The sequence below is a fragment of the Oryx dammah genome, unplaced genomic scaffold, assembly GCF_014754425.2.
Source record: "Oryx dammah isolate SB20612 unplaced genomic scaffold, SCBI_Odam_1.1 HiC_scaffold_29, whole genome shotgun sequence".
NCBI classification, from domain to species: Eukaryota; Metazoa; Chordata; class Mammalia; order Artiodactyla; family Bovidae; genus Oryx; species Oryx dammah.
Genome location: NW_024070213.1, coordinates 84,887,970 through 84,908,745, shown reverse-complemented (window position 1 = coordinate 84,908,745; position 20,776 = coordinate 84,887,970). Strand labels below are relative to the sequence as shown.

Here is a 20,776-nt window from a genome sequence, read left to right as displayed (position 1 = left end):
GCATGCCATGTCCTAGGCATGGGGCCAGGAGAGTGTCATTGTGTTCGAGTCACCAGTTCCTAACAGCCTGCCATGTGCCCAGCAAGGTATTAGGTCATAGCTTACCAGTGGCACTGCAGAGACCCCGATTACTGAAGTGTCGAGGTGGTGGGTACCAAGTGGGTGCTGGGGAGGTGAGGAGGGGGAGGTCAGGGGGAGCTCCCTGAGGAGATGGGCTTGGGCTGCACTTGAGAGGATAGGCCGCATTTGAATAGGCGGAGCGACATTTCCCTACCAAATGTCATCGGCACAGGCGCTAGTATCTGGGGGCAGTTGGTGGGAGTCTCTCTCTCTGTGCGCAGAGGCGCCCCTCCCCAACAGGCACCTGCTTGCAGGAACTTCTACTTGTCCAGCTCCTGAAAGAGGATTGAGGCTGCCCTTAGGCCACAGAGCAGTACCTGCCAGCTGACCTTCAGAAAAACACCCCTTCTGCCCCAAATCTGGTCTGAGGAGGGCTTCTGTGTGTCCACTACTTGCCCCTTCAGGATGCCTCTGGTCTCCAGCTCCGTCCTCTGCCCTGAGCTAGACAGCAGGAGGGCAAGGTGGCCTCAGGACTCAGCTTTCCCCACCCCAGCCAGTCCCTGGGCTCCCCTAGGCCACTCTGCTGCTGACTGCCCTACTATGGGATTCCATGGGCTCTGAACTGGATGGAGGTGGGGTTGGAGGCCCTGCACTGGACCTAGGAGTCTGGGAGAGGTGGCCATTTCCAGAAGGAAAGACCTTTTTTCAGGTTATCCGTGAAACAAAGGCTGAGCGATTCCCTTCTCTGGGGGCACAGAGGCTGTAAGACCCAGGATGGGGCAGTAGGAAGAGGGAGTTCCTCTTGTGGGGTCCTCGAGCTGTGCATTCCAGACCCACCCCTTCACAGCTCCCATCAGATCTGACCTGACCTCCAGGCCACAACTAATCCCTCCCCCACTGTGGAGGGGGGCCCAGCTCCCTTTTCAGTCCTGCTCCCCCTTCCCCTTGTCTCCCTCCAGGCATCCTTAGTGCAGTCTCACCAGCCTGCTGTCCACCTCACCCCTCAGCCCTCTCCTTCCCCTTCCAACTTTGGGAGCCTGCCTCGGCTGCCCAGAGAAGGCTAGGCGCCTCAGGGAGGGCTGACACTGCTGGGTAAACTGGAACCACCTGAGTTTCCTGTCCAGGACCGAGCTCCAGTAGAGTGAGATATCTGAGCCGCTTGATAGATCTGATGAGGAAGATGGAGCTGGGGCTCACTCTTAAGCAGCATGGGAGTTTGAGGAAAGGAATGGGGTGGGGTCTTGACTTTCTGGCTAGCTTCCGGTGGAGGTGCCAGGTTTTGGCATGCTTGGGCTGGAGTGGGACCTCCTGGACAGGCAGGCAGCCTGCCTGGCTTAGCCCTCTCTCCTCTCCCTCCCCTGCCCCTCCTCTCCTGGCAGCTGATTCACTCCATCTCTTCTCTGTACAGATGGGACCCAGGTGAGCCCGGCTGCCCCCTGCTCCAGCCCCTCCATCATAGGTAAGAGTATGCCTGAGGGGGAGTGTGGTGGGGAGTGGAAGATGAGGCTAGAAAGGACAAAGGAGGGCCAGGAGCTGAAAAGGACAGAAGGTGGTTCAGCAGGGTGGCTGGAGGATGGGCCAGAGTTGGGAGATTGGGGTTCTGGGGGAGGGGGCAAAGTTGTGGTTTTGTGGGGAAGAGGTGAGGGTGGGGGATAAGAGCGGCAATTCTGGGTCCAGGCGGGCCCCAGAGCTGGGAAGCACAACAGGAAAAGGAAAGGCAGGATGCTCTTCTTGTCCGAGCTGGGGCAGCGAAACAGGAAGGCAAGTAGGAAGCTAATATTTATGCTCAGGTCCCTGCCTTGGGGGCTCTGGGGAGGGGGTGCATTCTTGTTTGTCGGCTCTGAGGTCCTCACGCCGGCCCTGCAGGGTGGGCACAGCAGCCCTTGCAGGATGAGAAGATGCCTCGTGGTGCTTGGGTGGAGGTTGAGGACCCCCCTCCGTGATCCTCTCAGCATTCCACACCCCCGCTGCTGTCAGGCTGTGTTGGGCAAGGCGGGTGGATGCCCATGGTTTAGGATGTGCCCGTGGTTGGGCTGGGGTGGGTGAGGCTGGACTGACTGAGGGCTGTTTTGTCCTTAATTTCAACCAGATCCACTGAGGGCCTTCTGGGTGTAGGTTCCACACCTGACACCCAGCCTAGGGCAGCGAAAAAGGAAGGGCATGTCCTCTTTGCTCCAGTCCTTGTTGTCGAAAGCTTGCAGACCTGGGGAGATGAGACACACAAATAAAGAGAGAGATAATGGTAGAATGTAATATGTGATCTGTGTGAAAGGAGGCAGCAGCTGATTAAAGAATTCATCCATCCATTCAAGAAACAGTGAGTTCACTACCTACTGTCATTTAGTCCTCCTAGCTGTGTAATCGGAGAAGGCAATGGCACCCCCACTCCAGTACTCTTGCCTGGAAAATCCTATGGACGGAGGAGCCTGGTAGGCTGCAGTCCATGGAGTCGCTAAGAGTTGGATACAACTGAGCTACTTCACTTTCACTTTTCACTTTCATGCATTGGAGAAGGAAATGGCAACCCACTCCAGTGTTCTTGCCTGGAGAATCCCAGGGACGGGGGAGCCTGGTGGGCTGCCCTCTATGGGGTTGCACAGAGTCAGAAGTGACTTAGCAGCAGCAGCTGTGTAATTTTCTAAACATTGAAAGACAGAAATTGGAAAAAGAAAAAGAAGCATGAATGAACTCCATCTCTATTCCAGGGCACAGAGGACATAGGGATTTATTTATTGATTCAGACAATATTTGCTGAGTGCCTGTCATGCGCTAGGTTCTGGTTCTAGGGGCTGGGATAGTGAGCAATAGGGAGAAGCAAGTCCCTGCCCTTGGAGCGTAGCTCAGATTTGGTACCTGCCTCACCGGTGCTTTCAGGGGACAAAACTACCAGCATGATGGAAATCCAGAGGGCTGGACACGGGACCCTGGGCTGGCTTCAGGAAAGGGGAAAGACTCCAGCAAGGCTTGGAAGTCTGGCAAGATCTAGAAAAGTGGAATTGAGGGGTGAAGACAGCACCAGCGGGGGGACTTTATGAACACAAGTTCAGAGGATGGAAGGTACATGGGCTGTGATGAGATGGGAGCTGATAGCTTAGGTGGAGGGTCCGTGTTCAGATGTGGGAGACAAAGTGGAGAGAGACCAGCTTAGCACCAGACTGTGGAGACCCTCAAATGCTAATTCACCCTGAGGGGGGTTCCCAGGTTTGAAGGCAGAGCCCCTCCCACCTTCCCAGCAGTGGAAGGGGCTGAAGCAGTGAGGGAGAGCGGAATGGGTTGCTCCCAGTCTGTGTGGCCAAAGCTGCTGGCCGCAAGTCCAGGGGGCCTGCCCTGAGGACCCTTGTGCATCGCTGAGGGAGTCCCCCCAGGAAGCCAGAACACCTGCCAGGAGAGGACTGAGATCCTTCCTGGGGCAGGAGTGCAGTGGCATCAGGGCCCAAACTCAACCCAGAATGAGAATTTGGGGTCACTGAGTGGAGGCATGAGCAAGAAGTGGGGACATCAAAGTGGTGCATTGCCTGCTGTCGTCAGTATCTGGGTGTCCAACTGCCCGCTCTGGTCTCTTGACATCCAGAGAATGGTACAGGCACCTCCCTGCTCTGCTCCTCTCTCATCTCCATCTCACAGTCAGAGAATATAAGAGCGGGCACTACTTAGAGACCACCTACTGCAAGCCCCTCTGCCTTTCTCCAGCGAGAAACCCATCCTGGGGTGAGAGACAGGGGAGGCGACTTCCTGAAAGTGGATGGGAAAATGGAGCCAGAGCGCTGGTCTCAGCAGGACAGAGCCTGAGCTCACTGTGCCCTGGGCTGGTGGCCTTGGCCAGGTCCCTTCACCCAAGCCTCAGTTTCTTCCTGTGGGAACAGTAGTAGCTCCCTCCCAGGGCCCCAGGGTGATGAGGTGAAAGGGTTTGCAGCAAGTCCGCTCATGTGCTGTGGATGTTAAGATAATGGTTCAGCTGGAGTCCCTGGCTGGTCTTTGCCCCAGCGCCTTCCAGTCCTCCTCAATTCAGGCCTGGAAGACAGCCCATGGCTGCCTCCACAGGGGATGCCCAGCACTGCATTAGCTGAAGGAAGCCTCTCTGAAAAGGTTGCTCCGCTTGTGTGCTCTCACCTGCTCCCAGCCCCACCTGTGACCTCTTTTCTAGGATAACTGGGAATGTCTGGCTGCTGAGCGCAGCCTGGCCTAGCTGGCGGTGCTGGCATGGGACCTAGTCTGGCAACTGGTTATATATAGCCCCTGCGTCCATGGCCTTGGCAGGGTGCTCCTGGCGTGGGCGCAGGGGACACTCGAGAAGAGGCGCTTAAGCTGCCGTCCTTGCCACGCCCGGCCCAGAGCTGGTGTGAGGGTACCTAGGAGCTCCCTGGGCACATGGGCTGTGCAGGCCTAGGGTGCTGGCCAGGGCTAGCTGTGGGTTTGAGGCACCTCTTCTTTATCCTGTGGCCTGGGATAAAGTAGGGAGGATGGCGCTGAGGGCCTGGGGTGCCCTTTGGGCTTGGAGGCAGAACAAAGGGAACCACCTGTCCTATTGCTGTTTTTGAGATCAGTTTATCAGAGGGCATGTGTGTCCAATCTTCCTCCAGGGGGGAAGAAGGGAAGGAGAGGGCAGGGTCCAGGATGTATCACTAAAGGGTCCTCAGTCCATTCCTAAATCCCACAGCCCCCAACCGTGGCCTGGAGAGGCAACATATTTAGTAGAAAACTACACGGGGTCAAAAGGCTCAGCTCACCACCAGCAGTGATAGACTAAGGCCATGGTGTATGTGACCTCCTTTCTCACGGGTGAAACAGAATTGAAAATACCTACCTTGCAGGACTGTGCTGAGGGCCCCCAAGGGAAAGGCCCCTGGAGGGTGTTGTGCCTCGTCAGGTGAATCTGAAGGAGGCTGATTAGGTAACTGATCACCTGCGGGCCTTTCCCCGCTCACCCTGCCCTCTCTGTGCGCCCTCAGGCTGGCCCAGGCCCCGCGCAGACACGCCAGGCCCTCAGCCCCAGCCCATGGACCTGCGGGTGGGCCAGCGGCCCGCGGTGGAGCCCCCGCCGGAGCCCACACTGTTGGCCCTGCAGCACCCCCAGCGCCTCCACCACCACCTCTTCTTGGCGGGCCTGCAGCCCCAGCGCTCGGCAGAACCCATGCGGGTAAAGCTAGAGCTCCCACGAAGCCTCGAGCCCAGACCCGGCCCCGCCCTCCCTTCAGCCTCCACCTCTGTCCTCAACTCCTCGCCCCCTCCCCACAGCTCTCAATGGACACGCAGATGCCCGAGTTGCAGATGGGGCAGCAGGAACAAGAGCTGCGGCAGCTTCTCAATAAGGACAAGAGCAAGCGAAGTAAGGGTGGAAGCCTACCCCGGTGTGTCCACGGCCCCCTGTGTTGCGGGGGGAGGAGGATGCCAGCCTCAGCCTGGGTCGCTCTCTGCCTGCCAGGCACTGCGGGTGAACGTGGGAGGAGGTGAAGGGGGACCCGCGGGCTTCACAGAAGGGATGTAGCCTCAGGCTTGGCTGTTGCATGAAGGGCCCCTGGGAAGCTTAGTCGGGCGGGGTGGGGTGGGTGCGGCGGGGGGCGTGATCAGGGCAATGGGCAGAAAATATTCCAGGGAGGCCACCCACCCATCCACCCCCCAAACCACTCATGATTTCCGCCCCTGCAGGTGCCGTAGCCAGCAGTGTGGTCAAGCAGAAGCTGGCAGAGGTGATTCTGAAGAAACAACAGGCGGCCCTAGAGAGAACGGTTCATCCTAATAGCCCCAGCGTTCCCTACAGGTAACTCCCTCTCCGCCCCGCCTCCTTGTGTCCTTGCCACGCCCCCCTCCGGATGTCCGCCAATGAGCACACAGCACACGCAGACCGCTGCTCTCAGGTGCCCTTCACCTAATCCTCACCCCTCCCTCTAATCCTAGTGCCTCTCCGACCCTCTCTCCCAGGTGATACCTGCCCTCCTCTGGCCTTTAATTATCTCCTCACCCTGCCTGAGGCCCTTCTTCCCTACAAGCCTCTTCTCCCCCCACATAACACTCTCTCACGCACACCACGCTGGCCTTCTCCTCTGTATTTTCCCTTAAGCACAGAAATATCCAGATTCCTAGAACAGCTTCCTCCCTTTGTGTCTGGGACCCTGGCTCCTAAGGACAGATCAGGATGGGTGGCCCAGTACTGCCCCCTGGAGATGGCCCCTGTTCCTACTGGCCATGCACTCCGCCTGGCCCTGCTGGCTGCTGTCACTCCAGCATGCCTGCATCCTAAGTCGCTTCAGGCGTGTCCGACTCTTTGTGACCCCGTGGACTGTAGCCCGTCAGGCTCCTCTGTCCATGGGATTCTCCAGGCTAGCTTACTGGAGTAGGTTGCCATTTCTTCCTCCAGGGGATCTTCCCAACCCAGGAATCAAACCCACATCTCATGTCTCCTGCATTGGCAGGAGGGTTCTTTACCACTAGCGCCACCTGGGAAGCCCCGCTGCCTCCCCCGGCAGGTCCCAAAGGGTGGAAGGAGATGGCTGCTACGCCTCTGGGCATCCCTGCCCCTCTGAAGCAGCCTTGGTGCTCACTCCACAGAACTCTCGAGCCCTTGGAGACGGAGGGAGCTGCCCGTTCCATGCTCGGCAGCTTCCTGCCTCCTGTTCCCAGCCTGCCTTGCGACCCCCCAGAACACTTCCCTCTGCGCAAGACAGGTGCGTGGACAGGCCAGCAGGGATCTCCAGAGGGGCTAAGGGGGAAGAGCCTTGGGGGAGGGTCAGGGAGCGGGTACTGCCTTCTCCTGTCTGTCTCAGAGAAGGTTGGAAGGGAGGGCTGAGGGCAGAGACGGGGTGGGCGTGCACCGAGTGCTCCTGGCGCTCTTGCAGTCTCCGAGCCCAACCTGAAGCTGCGCTACAAGCCCAAGAAGTCCCTGGAGCGGAGGAAGAACCCGCTACTGCGGAAGGAGAGCGCCCCTCCCAGTCTCCGTCGGCGGCCAGCAGAGACCCTGGGCGGTGAGGCCCGGCAGGGTGGGTGGGTGGGTGGCGGGCAGGCCTGGTGCCCTCCCCCAGGGCTCCGGTGGGTGGTTGTCACAGGGTGGCCTACACACTTGCCGGGGGGGATGAGTTGGGGCAGAACCCAGCTCCTGCTCCGTTGGCTAATCTGATATCTGCCCAAAAGAAGGAGCATCTTAAAAAAACCAAGTGTTCAAAAGTGCTGGAGGCTGGTGAGGGCCTTCCTGTCCTGCTGGGAAGAAAGCAGGAAGCAGAGCCCACCCACCGCGAAAGGGTCTTGTTCCTGGCCCCCTCGTAGCCACAGTTGGCTCCTAACTGAGCACCCCCTCTCCCCAACCCTCAGACTCCTCCCCTAGTAGTAGCAGCACGCCGGCATCAGGGTGCAGCTCCCCCAACGACAGCGAGCATGGCCCCAACCCCGGCCTGGGCTCCGAGGTAAGGCCTTGGCGGGCTGGGCGCCCTGGGGCATCTCTGGGGCCCGGCCAGGGGGCGGCAGGGTGGGGGTGTTCCGGGGAATGTGTGCCTGGGGGTGGAGGTCTGGAACCGGTGACCCCTGCCCTGCTCCCGTGGCAGGCGCACTTGGGCCAGCGGCTGCGGCTGCAGGAGACCTCGCTGGCCCCGCTCGCCTTGCTGCCCACAATCACACTGGGGCTGCCCGCCCCTGCCAGGGTGAGTGGCTGAGGCGCCCTCCCCCAAACCCCCGAGATCTCTCCATCCCTTCTCCTACACCCCGCCCCTGGCCTTCACTGTCCTCCCCACTGGGGTCTTCTCGCCAGTGATGTTCCCCCACTCTCCCCCAGGCTGATGGTGACCGCAGGACCCATGCGACTCTGAGCCCTCGGGGCCCAGTCCTGGGGAACCCCCATGCTCACCTCTTCCTGCCCCATGGCCTGGAGCCCGAGGCTGGGGGCCCCCTGCCCTCTCGCCTGCAGCCCATTCTCCTCCTGGATCCCTCAGTGTCTCACACCCCTCTGCTGACTGGTGAGTCCCAGCTTCTCCAGAAGGGCTGGATCCCAGTACCCTGCCGAGGGCCAAGCATGGCCAGGGTCCTGTCTTCCTGTGTGTCTTGCTCCTCAGTCCCTGGCTCGCCTCACCCCCCAACCCTGGCTTCCCTCCACTCTTCCTTGTGGTCTCCTTCTTATGCCCCCCACCCCATTCTTTCCAGTGCCCGGGCTTGGGCCACTGCCCTTCCACTTTGCCCAGTCCTTACTGACCACCGAGCGGCCCTCTGGATCAGGCCTCCACCGGCCACTGAGCCGGACCCGCTCAGAGCCCCTGCCCCCAAGCGCCACTGCCCCCTCACTGCTGGGCCCCCTGCAGCCCCGCCTGGAGCGGCTCAAACCTCACGTCCAGCTGATCAAGGTGAGGGGAACGGGGTAGGGGAGGCAGTGAGGGGTGGCTGAACTGGGGCTGAAAGAAGGGAGACTCAGGAGGGGCAGGGCCAGAGAGGGGATGTGTGGGGCCCAGGGCTGTGTGACCACTAGAGTCCCGGCGGGATGCAGGACAATCTGGCCCTGACCACCACTCCCCACCTCACGCCCTGTGCCAAAGCAAGTCTTCTCAGTAGTCATCTCCCCCACCCCCAGAGGTCAGCCAAGCCAAGTGAGAAGCCCCGACTGCGGCAGATACCCTCAGCTGAAGACCTGGAGACGGACAGTGGGACCGTGGGGCCGCTGCGGGATGATGGCCTGGAACATAGGGAGTCCAGTCATGGGCAGCAGGAGGCCAGAGGCCCTGTTCCTCTCCAGCAGCACCAGCAGGTATGGTGGGGCCTAGGGGCCTCTTGGAAGGTAGAGTCAGGAGACTCTGGGGCCTGGTAATGGTGGAAGGGAGGGAGATAGGATGTCAGTGCAGGGGACAACTCTAGGACCATGGTTCCTCTGCCAAACCCACACTGAGGTACAGACAGACACATATGCAGGCATACATGCATTCACACACATGCATACATGCATTCATACACACATACATGTGCGTGCACCTCCAGCAGCCTTCCAGCCTCAGGGTGAAGCCATGTGCCTTTCCAATGGTGAGACTGGCACATGGAGTCCCACGCACTCCCGCTCTAGGACTTCTCCCTGTGACTGTTAGTACTGTTTCCAGGAAGGTGCTAGGGCAGGAGGTGGGGCAGAGCCGGGCTTGGCCCTTCAGCTGCACGAGTCAAGCCGTGGAGTCTTCATTTGCTGGGGCTCATGTAACAAGTACTACAAAATGTGTGCCTTAAACAGCAGGTGTTCCTTTCCCCGCAGTTCTGGAGGCTAGAGGTCTGAAACCGGGGTGTTGGTGGGTTGGCTCCCTCTGAGTCTTGTGAAGGAAGGCCTCTTCCCTCGGCTTGTGGATGGCCGCCTTCTCCCTGGGTCTGCACGTTGTCTTCTGTCCACGTCTGTATGCCAACTTCCCCTGTTTATAAGGACAAGAATCATATTGGAGCTTACCCTGATGACCTCATATTAACTTGAGTACCTCTGTGAAAACCCTGTCTCTGATCAGGTCACGTTCTGAGGGGACTGGGTGTCCCATCCTAAATGCAAGGTGGGAAGGGACACAGCTCAGCCCGTAAGGTGTGGTAACAGGGCACAGAGTGCGGCGGCTCACACAGGCCCCTGTGTCCTTGGGCAGTGGGTAGTCCTCGGAGACCAGGAGGAGATCCCGGTCAGAGCCGACCTGAGGCCCCTCACCCCGGTTCTGGTGTTGGAGTCTCGAGGGCTCAGGGAGTGCAGGTGGAATGGGGTGGTCAGTCTGGGCTGCAGATCTTTGCGGGAGTATATGGGCAGGGAGCTCAGAGACTCAACGCCCAGCTGGGCGGCAGGGTCAGAGGCTTCTGCAGAAGAGGGGCCTGACAGGAAGTTTCTTGGCTGTGGGCAGAGGCGAATGGAGCAGGGTCTGAGAACCTAGAGCCTGAGGCCCTCTGTGTCCCTCAGGTGTTCCTCTGGGAGCAGCAGCGGCTGGCTGGGCGGCTCCCCCGAGGGGCCACTGGAGACTCCGTGCTGCTTCCCCTGGCCCCGGGCAATCACCGGCCCCTGTCCAGGGCTCAGTCATCCCCGGCCGCACCTGCCTCGCTGCCGACCCCAGAGCCCGCCAGCCAGGCCCGTATCCTGCCCAGCTCAGAGACCCCTGCCCGGACCCTGCCCTTCACCACGGGTAAGGCTTGGATTAGAGGGCAGGAGGACGAGGCTGGGGCACACAGGGGCTCCGAGGGGATTCCATAATTCCCTGTGTCATAATTCACTCTGGACATGTTTCGAGAGCACAGAGCCCTTTCTTAGTCTGAGGAGGTCTACTCAATGTCCCATAGAGCAGGTGGTTGTATCCATGTTACAGTTAAGGAGACCCAGGCTCGGGAAGTCAAGGGGACAGCTGGCTGGCAGTCAGGCCAGGCTAAGAATTCAGGTCTCCTGACAATTAATTCAGGCCTTTCAGAAATTACACTGTTGTTCTGCTTGTGAGAACTCACGAGCATTTTAGAAATTTGAAAAATAATAGGAAAGCATAAGAATGGGAAAAAAAACCACCAGCCAGGGGACTTCCTTGGTGATCCGGTGGCTAGGACTCCATGCTGTCAGTGCAGGGGCCCCAGGTCCAATCTTTAGGGAACTGGACCCCACATGCTGCAACCAAGAATTCACACGCTACATCCACAATGAAGACCTGGTGCAGCCAAATAAATAAATATTTAAAAAGGAAAGAAAAAAATATAGGTGTGACCTTTACCTTTATAAAAAAATCACGAGCCAGTATCCCATCACCCAGAGGCAACCCCTCATAAATGCTGCCGTATTTCAGGCCAGCCTTCGTTCTAGCCACACGTATAAATCCCATATACACTACGTTTTGTGGCTGCATTTTATACCCTATTATGAATACTTTGTGACATAATGAACTTTTAAAAGTGAGATTTTAAAAAGTAATAATTTTATTTATTATTTTTGGCCGTCCTGGGTCTTCATTGCTGTGCAGGCTTTTCTCTAGCTGCGGTGAGTGGAGGTTGCTCTCCAGTTGCAGTGTGTGGGTTTTCCATTGCAGTGGCTTCTATTGCTGTGGAGCACAGGGTCAGTAATTGTGGCACATGCGCTCAGCTGCTCCTTGGCATGTGGGATCTGCCTGGACCCAGGACCAAACCCATGTCTTCTGCATTGGCAGGCAGATTCGTGACCACTGAGCCACCAGGGAAGCCCTGAAAATGAGAATTTATAGTGTGTCATCATAGTATTTTAGTTTAAACGTTTCTTGCTGGTCGAGCAGTTAGGTGGTCATTCATCTTCCCCCATTTGAATTTCCCCAAAGCCACATCTGTCTTGTCACGTGGCCCGGTGTCTCTGTGGGCTTCCTAGCTCCCAGGTGTGGGGCTCCTATTTGGGTCATCATATCCAGGCGAGCCCCCAGCCTCAGGCCTCCCTTTGTTAGGCTCCAAGCTCTTGAGGTTATGGTCCTTGGGCCACACAAGGAGGGTCAGTGAGTCGGGAAGGCAGTAGTATGTGGCAGTTGTGTAGGTTGGGGCTGTGTGGTATGTGGGTGAGGTGCCCGAGGCTGCCTGGGTAAGGAGCTAGGGGTGTGTGTGCAGGCGCCAAGGGGTAGGATGGGGCATGGGGGACTGTGTGGGGTGTGTCTGGGGCTCCCCGGGGCCCTGACCCCTGAGCCCACTTCCCACAGGGCTGGTCTATGACTCGGTGATGCTGAAGCACCAGTGCTCCTGCGGGGACAACAGCAGGCACCCGGAGCACGCAGGCCGTATCCAGAGCATCTGGTCCCGGCTGCTGGAACGGGGGCTCCGGAGCCAGTGTGAGGTGAGGAGGCAGGTGGGGGCTTTGGGATTAGAGTGGGTGAGGGCTGTGGGAGAGAAGGAGCGAGGAGGGCCTGGAGCCAGTCTGGGCGGTGGGAATGGCAGGAGAGGGCTGCCCAAAGCAGAGGCTCAGGGGCTCTGTGGGTCCTTCCTCAGTCTCTCCGGGGCCGGAAGGCCTCCCTGGAGGAGCTGCAGTCGGTGCACTCTGAGCGGCATGTACTCCTCTACGGCACCAACCCACTCAGCCGCCTCAAACTGGACAATGGGAAGCTGGCAGGTAGGGCTCCCCAGACTCCCCCCGCCCCATGCCACTGGCTCACCCAGCCCCAGCATTCTCCTGTGCTCTAGGCTTCGCTCCATAGAGCTCGTCCCTTCAGCATCCAGGCATCCCTGTGCTGCCCCTGGTTCCTCTGCTGCCCACCTCCACCCCTCCCTGCCAGCCCTGCCTGGCCCTCTTCTCAGGGACCCCCTGCTCCGGGCCGGGCCAGAGGCTGAGCGGGTTCAGTTCATGCGCCTGGGCCTCTCCCTGCAGGCCTCCTGGCACAGCGGATGTTCGTGATGCTGCCTTGTGGTGGCGTTGGGGTAAGTGTGCAGGCTCTCCAGACCTCCTCCCTCCCAATTCCCCCAGGCCCAGCCCCTGCCTGCTTGTTTCGGTGGTCCTGCCGGGCCCAGTGGGCCGGGGCTTTCCCCTAGTGCCCCCTCTGCTGGCTAGAAGCTCCTCGTTGGTGGGTGTGTCCTCCTGAGTGTAGAGCCCCTTGCCTTGCACTTTGAAGGCCTCTGGTGGAGGTTGAGGAGGCTGAGAGAGCAGGGCTGAGCCTGGGGCTTGGGCTCATCTCCCTCTGAGAGCACGCTGGCCTCCAGGCCACCTGGCCCGGGGCTGTGGGGTGCCTCTGGCATCCTTGGAGACCCAGGCAGGTACCTCCAATGCCCTAGCTTTCCCTGCTCCTTCTCACTCTGCCTGGGGACTTCTGCCTCCTGGCAGTGCCCTTCCTCCCTTCAAAATGTCCCCGTGGTGGTTTCCCGGCCGGGCATGTGGAGCAGGGGACGGAGGCCTAGTCCTGGAGGGATGGGAACTGTCGCTGGGAGGCTGTGTGGGAGCCGGTCAGCGCCCTGTTCACAACTTCCCATTTCTTGCCACTTTCTGATTTTTCCAACTGTTGTTGCTTCTGTTTTCTCCTCCCTCCTCTCCCTCTCTGTCTCTGTCTTTCTCTCTTTCTCCAGCCTCTTGCGACTCTCTCTGCCTTCCTCGCCTCTCTCGGTCCGCCTCGCCCTCCCCATCTCCCCATCACGCCCCCCGGCCCCTCCCTAGCCTTGAGGCCCAGGGACTGGGTTTGGGGGGCCTCCCAGCCTGGGCTAGGGGCCCTGAGTGGAAGACAGTGGTGCAGACGGCCCCTCGAGCTCCGACCATCCCGAGGGCCTGAGCAGAGTCAGCGGGGGCTTAAAACCCCCTCCAGGCCCAAACCCCAAGTCCCGCCCAGGTAACGCCATGCCCCCTCCTCTGACCGGGGGGGCAGGCGCGCTGCTGCCGGCAGAGTGCTGGCCAGGTGCGGGCTGGTGATGTGGACTGAAGCTGGGAAGAAGCTGTGCTGGGACTGGGGGACACGGGAGGCCTTGCCTTTGGGCGGTGGGGCATGGGGGAGGCAGCCATCTGCCCAGCTCCCTGCCCCTGGGGTCCTAGCCATGGGGTGGGCACTGCCCTCGAGGCCCTGGCTCCTGTGGGAGGCCGTGGGTGAGGCGGGCCTTGACTCTGGCCCCCACAGGTGGACACCGACACCATCTGGAATGAGCTGCACTCCTCCAATGCGGCCCGCTGGGCTGCTGGCAGCGTCACCGACCTCGCCTTCAAAGTGGCCTCCCGTGAGCTAAAGGTAGGAGGCTTGAGTGGAGGGTGGGTGAGTCACACGAGGAAGGAGGCAGGGGATGGGCAGCGGGGAAGGCAGACCCAGCCCCCAGCATCGCATTCCTCCTGGAGATCACCACAGGGTTTCGGGAGGGACACCGAAAGCTCTGGGGACCCAGATGAGATCTGAATCCTAGGCTCACGTTACCTGCAGAGGAATCAAGTCACTGGGCCCCTGGTCCTGTGGTCTCTAAGAGAGGCAGGCCCATGCTCATGCAGGGTCAGTTAACATATTTGCTGTGTGACTGCAGGCAAGTCGTGGAGCCTCTCCAGGGCCCCGTGCACTGGCATAGTGGCCCTTTGTGATGCTGAAGTTTTACACACTGGGCTGACACCCATCCTTGTTTGCTCTGGGCTTGGCACCTTATGCAAGCTTGTGTTGAGTCCCCTCTGTTTAGGAGCTCATGGCCCAAGTCTTGGCTTTGCTATCAGGCAACTTCACACGAGTTATTAATATTAAATCCACCTGAGGCTCCAGGTTTCTCCTGTCTGGAAACCAGATAATCACAATGTTTATCTTATGAAGATGTTATGAAGATTAGGTAACATTTACCTCAGAACGTTGTGCGAGTGAAATCCAGTGTTTACCCTGTGCTTAGCACAGTGGCAGGCACATAGATTTTGCCTAATATAATAGCTGTTATTACAAAGTGATAACATCCAGGAGCCCCCAGGATGGGAGTTTCTGTGTTCACGGCCTGGGGGTCAGCAGAGGGCCCCTTGGTCAGTCACACTGTCTTGTAGTCCCTTCTCAGGAGAAGAGCCTGCGGCTGGGGGACGGCTGCGGTGTGGGTCAGACAGTTGGCTGTTTGGTTGACAAGCATTCTTTGTTTCCAGAATGGTTTTGCTGTGGTTCGGCCCCCAGGACACCATGCAGACCATTCTACAGCCATGTAAGGCCCGGGGATGCCTAGATGGGCTGGAGTCGGGGGCAGGCCCTCACGGCCCTCCTGTTGGGGAGGGTCCTTGGTTGGCCCCTCCTTCCTGTCAGCCTTCTGGGGCCGGGCTGGAGACAGGTGGAGCGGGAGCGGGGGTGGCACGGGGAGGGAGCAGGCTGACACGACCTCTGTCTTTTCCTCTCAGGGGCTTCTGCTTCTTCAACTCAGTGGCCATCGCCTGCCGGCAGCTGCAACAGCAGGGCAAGGCCAGCAAGATCCTCATTGTGGACTGGGTAGGTCCCAGCTCCTGGCCCCTGCAGGTCCGAGAGTCTTGTGGAAAGAGCCCTGAGCCTGGCGACCCGAGACGAGGCTTTGTGTCCCACCTAGTTCTGCGTTCGCCTCCCCGAGCCTCGGTTTCCCTGTGTGTAAACGTGGGTGCAGAGAGTGCCCCCATCACGGGGCCTTTGGGAGACCCAGAGGAGTTGGCCTGTGGGAAGGGCTCAGCCGTAACCGGCTCCCACAGGGGAGGAGCCATCTGAATGCTGCCTTTGGGCCTCTGTTGGCTTCCCTCTGTAGATCTGGTCACTTCTGCTTTTCCCCTGCAGGTAGTGAGAGTGCCAATAATAGCACATAACATCAGCCTCAGTTCAGTTCAGTCGCTCAGTCGTGTCCAACTCTTTGCAACCCCGTGAACTGCAGCACGCCAGGCCTCCCTGTCCATCACCAACTCCCGGAGTCCACCCAAACCCATGTCCATCGAGTCGGTGATGCCATCCAGTCATCTCATCCTCTGTCGTCCCCTTCTCCTCCTGCCCCCAATCTTTCCCAGCATCAGGGTCTTTTCCAATGAGTCAGCTCTTCTCATCCAGACACTGATGGTTTCACACATCACATATTTAATCCTGACTCTGCCCTGGTTTACAGATAAGGGAAGTCAGCACAGAGGGGTTAGGTTAACCTGTACACAGCAGTACACCTTGTAAGCCCTGAGACCCGAAGCCCCTTAGCCCTGGAGCACCTGTGTTTAACCACTTAGTATTCACATCTACTTACGGGATGTTCCAACGCAGAAGGGAGGAACAGGCCACACTTGTGCACATGCGCAGTCCACCTTTGCGTTCCCAGGCCAGGCAGGAGCCTACGGGCAGTGCTCGGCGCTCCTCTGAGGATGGGGCTGGGCCTCGTTGTCCTAGCCCCTCTGTAATGGAGTGTGGTTTCCATCGCTTGCATCACGCCCTGACCTTGAGCAAGACGCAGTAGTAAGGGTTCCTGATGTGTGACCCTGGACTCTTCCCTCTCCTGGCACTCACCCTCCCCCAACACGTACTCTCCCTCTGGCTCTGGCTGGCCTGCCCTTGGTGCAGCTCCTCCCCTTCCAGGCCTCATGTTCTCATCACCCCCACCCAGCGTGTTATGTACATATCTGTACACAATGCGGGGAGACTGAGGCTTACAAAGCACCCATGGGTTCCCTTGACAGTTTAACTCTAGAAGCCCCCGTGTTCTCACCCACGGTCTAGACTCCTGACCTTCACAATGGTCACTGACCTGGAGACCTTTCCAGCCTGTCCTAGGCCCCATCTCTTTGCTTTCAGACCTGCCCTAATCCACTGCCCATCTCCCTGCACAGGACGTTCACCATGGCAACGGCACCCAGCAGACCTTCTACCAGGACCCCAATGTGCTCTACATCTCCCTTCATCGCCATGACGACGGCAACTTCTTCCCTGGCAGTGGGGCTGTGGATGAGGTAACCCCATCTTCCAGCCCGCCGACTCTCACGAGTGGCCCTAACTCTCTCTGTCACAGCTAGCTGTGTGATCCTGGGTAGGCTGCTGAGCCTCTTGGATCCTCCGTTTCTACATTTGGAAGTGAAGGGGCTGCATGAGCTGCTCTTGTAGCACTGACATCCAGGGGTTCTGCTCCCGGGACACTGCTCTCTTCACATCTCTCCTGCCTCCTGTGTTCCAGGTGGGAGCTGGCAGCGGTGAGGGCTTCAACGTCAACGTGGCCTGGGCTGGAGGTCTCGACCCCCCCATGGGGGATCCTGAGTACCTGGCTGCCTTCAGGTAAGCTCACTAGGGGCCCAGAGGAGGCCTGGCCCAGCAGGGGCCCCCCTCCTCCCCTTTTCCAGCACCACCAGGTTGGAGGTGATCGGGTGGCTTGTCAGCTTGTCCTCATCTAATCACTAGACATTATAAGCCAGCCCTGGAGTGGGCCTGTGGACTGAGACACAGGGAAAGGCATGGTTACGCTAGACTCTAGGGGCATCCAGTCCCTGTGGGAAGACAGGAAAACAGACTGAAAAGGTCAAGGCCTACTTTATAATGTCACACGTTACCAAGAGCCAGTGTTGAGCTGAGTGCAGGGAGACAGGTGGGGGTAGTGAGCAGAGCTGCTATGTTAAGGGGAAGAAAGCTGCCTTTCTTCGCCTTAACAGGTGGACTTTGCATAGGAGCTGAGAAGCCTAAACTGTAGAGGAGGAGGGAAAACAAGCAGGTGATGTCCATGTTGGGGCCATTGCTTAAGCAAAGCCATTCTAGAAGGGGGACTTGGCTCAGGAGAGTTGTGTATTTCTCTCTGGGGGTTCCTAGACTCCATCTGGAGAAAGGGAAGCCTGGAAATAGGTCTTTGTATACTTTTCTGGAGTATTCTTAATGACAGTTAATTTTGTAGGAGCCCTGGGCTGGGCTTCCTGGCATCTGTGCACCCAGGGTCTTGAAGGACAGCAAAGTGGACCCAGGGTTGGTGAGGGATGAGGGGTGGAGGGAGGTAGCTGTGAGGAGCCGGCAGGTGCAAAGGATGAGCATGGATCTGGTGGCCCAGGACCTCAGAGGATCTATTGCCCTGGTCAGCTCTCAGGTGGTGAGTGGTGACGTGTGGCCGACTCAGTCCTAATTAGGTGGCAGCTGAGCGCCGAGTGTTTCCGGTGTTGCCTTGAGGCTTTAGTAACCTGCCCCTTCCCTGTGGCCCTGCCCACCACTCCCCACCGAACACAGTGCGCCGGCTCCTCTTTCATCCCCTCATCCTTGGCTCCTTCCTGCCTCTTGCCAGTTAAGAGCCCTGGGTGGCTGAGTCCTTAGGCTGTACCAGGGACATGGATGGTGGGCCAAGGTCGAGGAAGCCAGAGGCATCCGCTCATCCTGCTGGGAGTCCTGAAAGTAGGGTGCTTCCCCGTAGAGTTGGTGGGAGAGGACTGGCCCCAGGCAGGGCCCTCCACCTCTGCTGCCAGGCGGCCCTGCACAGCCTGTGAGCCCCTCTTCCCTGCACACAGGATAGTCGTGATGCCCATTGCCCGGGAGTTCTCTCCGGACCTGGTCCTGGTGTCGGCTGGGTTTGATGCTGCCGAGGGTCACCCGCCCCCACTGGGTGGCTACCATGTTTCTGCCAAGTGTAAGGAGGGCCTCGACGGGCATGAAGGCTGGGCCGGGGGGTGGGCAGCGCTGCCCAAGTCAAGAAGGAGGTGACAGTGGCTGGCCCAGGGCCATGAGCATGGGATGGGGATCATGCACAGGCCAGGTCAGTTCACCGAGCAAGGCCCAAGTCACACCTGGGGACTCAAGTCCCGCAGACTGGACGCTTGGTCACAGGACTTCTCCCACCTGACTGTGTCCTTCCCAGGCTGGGCGGGGGTGGATGGGGAGGAGCAGAGTTCTCAGAGCAGAGCGAGCCCACTCAGCAGTGCTGAGCCTGGAGGACAGGGAGGAATATGGTGTGTCTCAGTGGAAAAGACATGGGCTGGAGTCCCTACCCCGGGTTCGAGTCCTCGCCCTGTCACTTACTAGCCACCCTTAACTTCATTGAGCATTCAGTGAGGCACACTAATAGGATTTACAGGGGGTTCCATGTGAAAGCCATTGGTAAAGTAGAGATTTGTCCCGAGTCACTCTTTCTCAGGGAGGAGCCGAGCAGGGAAATAACAGAGGTAGAGAGGGCTCCCCTCCTCTGCCCCAGCCCCTCCTAACCCTCTCACCCACCATGTAGGCTTTGGGTACATGACCCAGCAGCTCATGAGCTTGGCTGGAGGTGCAGTGGTGCTGGCCCTGGAGGGGGGCCATGACCTCACAGCCATCTGTGATGCCTCCGAGGCCTGCGTGGCTGCTCTTCTGGGCAACAAGGTGAGGTGCCTGCCGTCGATCCGTGCATCTGTGGGGCAGGCAGTCCAGTTTTCCCAGGAGCACCCCAAGGAGCAGGCAGTTGGGGTGCCTCCCTGGGGGCTTGCAGATGGGCAGGGTTGGGGTGGCCAGGCCTGGACTGAGGGGAACAGAGTGGATGCCTCTTCTCTGGGTCAGACCTCAGGTCAGCGTCCCCTGCCCCAGGCAGAGCCAGGGGCACATGCCTATCTGAGCCTGGAAAGCGAGGGCCCCGGCGTGGGGGAGAGCTGGGCCTGTGGGTCCCTGCAAGGCAGGCAACTGATGCATGCTTTCTTCTGTAGGTGGATCCCCTCTCAGAAGAAGGCTGGAAGCAGAAACCCAACCTCAATGCCATCCGCTCCCTGGAAGCTGTGATCCGAGTGCACAGTGAGTGTGGAGAGAGGACACTGCTGACCCCAGACTTGGGGAAAACTCGGGGGTCTGTTGCCCCCAGGGACCAGAGCCCCAGGTCTTCCAACCCTAGCCAGCCCAGGGGAGCTGCTGCTGCTTCAGAGTAGGCATTCTGTAAAGCACCCCATAGTAATGGGGGGCAGGTGCCCCCACAGGTAAATACCCTCAGAGGCTTCCAGATGGACCCAACAGGGACCGGCAGACAGTGGGGACCAGGCAGGACTGGCTTCCCTGCCCCAGCTGCTGCCCTAGGCCAGGGCCCTGCCCCCAGCAGCACTCAGGCTGGCTCCCACCCTGACCCTCAGTTCTGGCCACACCGTCTTAGGAACTCTACCTGCTTTGGGAGCTGTGTCCTAGGTTAGCCCCACATTTGGAAAGCACTTTAAATTTTCAACTTCAGCTCAGCATCTATGGAGCACTTTATATGCTACCCATGATCTGTGTAGAGTGAGTGAGTGAGTGAGTGTGTGTGTTAGTTGCTCAGTCGTGTCCACTTGTTTGAGACTCCATGGACTGTAGCCCTCCAGGCTCCTCTGCCCATGGAATTCTCCAGGCAAGAATACTGAAATGGGTTGCCACTTCCTCCTTCAAGGGATCTTCCTAACCTAGAGATCAAACCTGGGCCTTCTGCATTGCAGGAATATTCTTTACCGTCTGAGCCACTAGGGAAGCCCCATGACCTATGCTAGGGATACAAAAATGAATAAAACAGATTTCCCACATCTGGGCTCAGCATGGGGTCATACATGACACTGAAGTTGCTGCTGTACTTGGCATGGAGCCCCACGGAGCTGGCCAGGCTCTGTGCTGGGCATGTTCCATGGACATTCTTTCTCAGAACAGTAGGCAAGGTGGTCATGTCCATGGTCTAGATGGGGCGGTGGGAGCCCTGGGCAGATAAGTGACTTCCAACGGCCACACAGAGCAGCTGCAGTATTGGCCAGCTCTCCCTCGTGTGTCCTTCCCACCTCCCCTGTCCTGGGCTGGGCTGGGCATTGCTGGGGTCTTCATGTGAGGGGGACCCTGCGCTCCAGGAGGCTAGGACTCAGGGCTCTATGAGGTCACTGTGACGCAGACTCCATCCAGGGGAAAGAGGCCCAGATGGTGCTCACGGGAACCCTATACCCATGGGAAAGGGTCAGCCGTAGGGGTGGGGGAGTGGCCTGGGCTTTGTGAGGGCTCCTCACAGCACACTGAACCCTCACTTTCTCAGGGTTGTGGGGATCAAGTCGGGGAGGGTGTTGTGTGGAGGTGGAGGCAGCTGAGAACTGACCCCATGCTGCAGACACGCCTGCTACTCTGGGGCCCTTGGCCTGAGATGTGCAGCCTCGGTGCCAGTCTAGGACACGTGGCTGGCAGGTGGGGGCCTTGTATCCCTGATGCTTCTGAATCAGCTTCTTGCCCAGGTGAATACTGGGGCTGCATGCAGCGCCTGGCCTCCCGTCCAGACTCCTGGGTGCACAGGGTGCCAGGGGCCGACGCAGAAGAAGTAGAGGCAGTGACAGCGCTGGCATCCCTTTCCGTGGGCATCCTGGCTGAAGAGCGGTAAGAGCCTGGGCTGACGGCCCCTCCCCTGCGGGGATCCCCCCAGGTCCCAGCACAGCCACTCCAGGCTTCTCAGGAAGCTGGGCCCCGATGCTCCCTGCAGCCCCAGG

General features: G+C 59.0%; 1 protein-coding gene across 3 annotated transcripts in view; it reads left to right on the top strand.

Annotated features, from left to right (window-relative positions):
• LOC120857891 (histone deacetylase 7) overlaps positions 1-20,776 on the top strand; it is a 36,731-nt gene that overhangs the window by 14,829 nt on the left and 1,126 nt on the right. For 2 of the 3 annotated variants that reach the window (XM_040233765.1, XM_040233763.1), the window contains exons 2-25: positions 1,469-1,519; positions 5,010-5,197; positions 5,296-5,386; positions 5,707-5,818; positions 6,607-6,722; positions 6,894-7,019; positions 7,363-7,454; positions 7,593-7,688; positions 7,820-8,000; positions 8,185-8,381; positions 8,606-8,779; positions 9,941-10,160; positions 11,670-11,803; positions 11,956-12,076; positions 12,332-12,381; positions 13,560-13,667; positions 14,537-14,592; positions 14,783-14,870; positions 16,208-16,327; positions 16,549-16,646; positions 17,852-17,970; positions 18,562-18,695; positions 19,013-19,097; positions 20,528-20,666. In XM_040233765.1, coding sequence (XP_040089699.1) covers positions 5,057-5,197; positions 5,296-5,386; positions 5,707-5,818; positions 6,607-6,722; positions 6,894-7,019; positions 7,363-7,454; positions 7,593-7,688; positions 7,820-8,000; positions 8,185-8,381; positions 8,606-8,779; positions 9,941-10,160; positions 11,670-11,803; positions 11,956-12,076; positions 12,332-12,381; positions 13,560-13,667; positions 14,537-14,592; positions 14,783-14,870; positions 16,208-16,327; positions 16,549-16,646; positions 17,852-17,970; positions 18,562-18,695; positions 19,013-19,097; positions 20,528-20,666 — 2,798 coding nt within the window. In that variant the 5' untranslated portion in view covers positions 1,469-1,519; positions 5,010-5,056. The remainder of the gene's footprint in view (positions 1-1,468; positions 1,520-5,009; positions 5,198-5,295; positions 5,387-5,706; positions 5,819-6,606; positions 6,723-6,893; positions 7,020-7,362; positions 7,455-7,592; positions 7,689-7,819; positions 8,001-8,184; positions 8,382-8,605; positions 8,780-9,940; positions 10,161-11,669; positions 11,804-11,955; positions 12,077-12,331; positions 12,382-13,559; positions 13,668-14,536; positions 14,593-14,782; positions 14,871-16,207; positions 16,328-16,548; positions 16,647-17,851; positions 17,971-18,561; positions 18,696-19,012; positions 19,098-20,527; positions 20,667-20,776) is intronic. The other variant, XM_040233764.1, reaches the window with a different exon arrangement.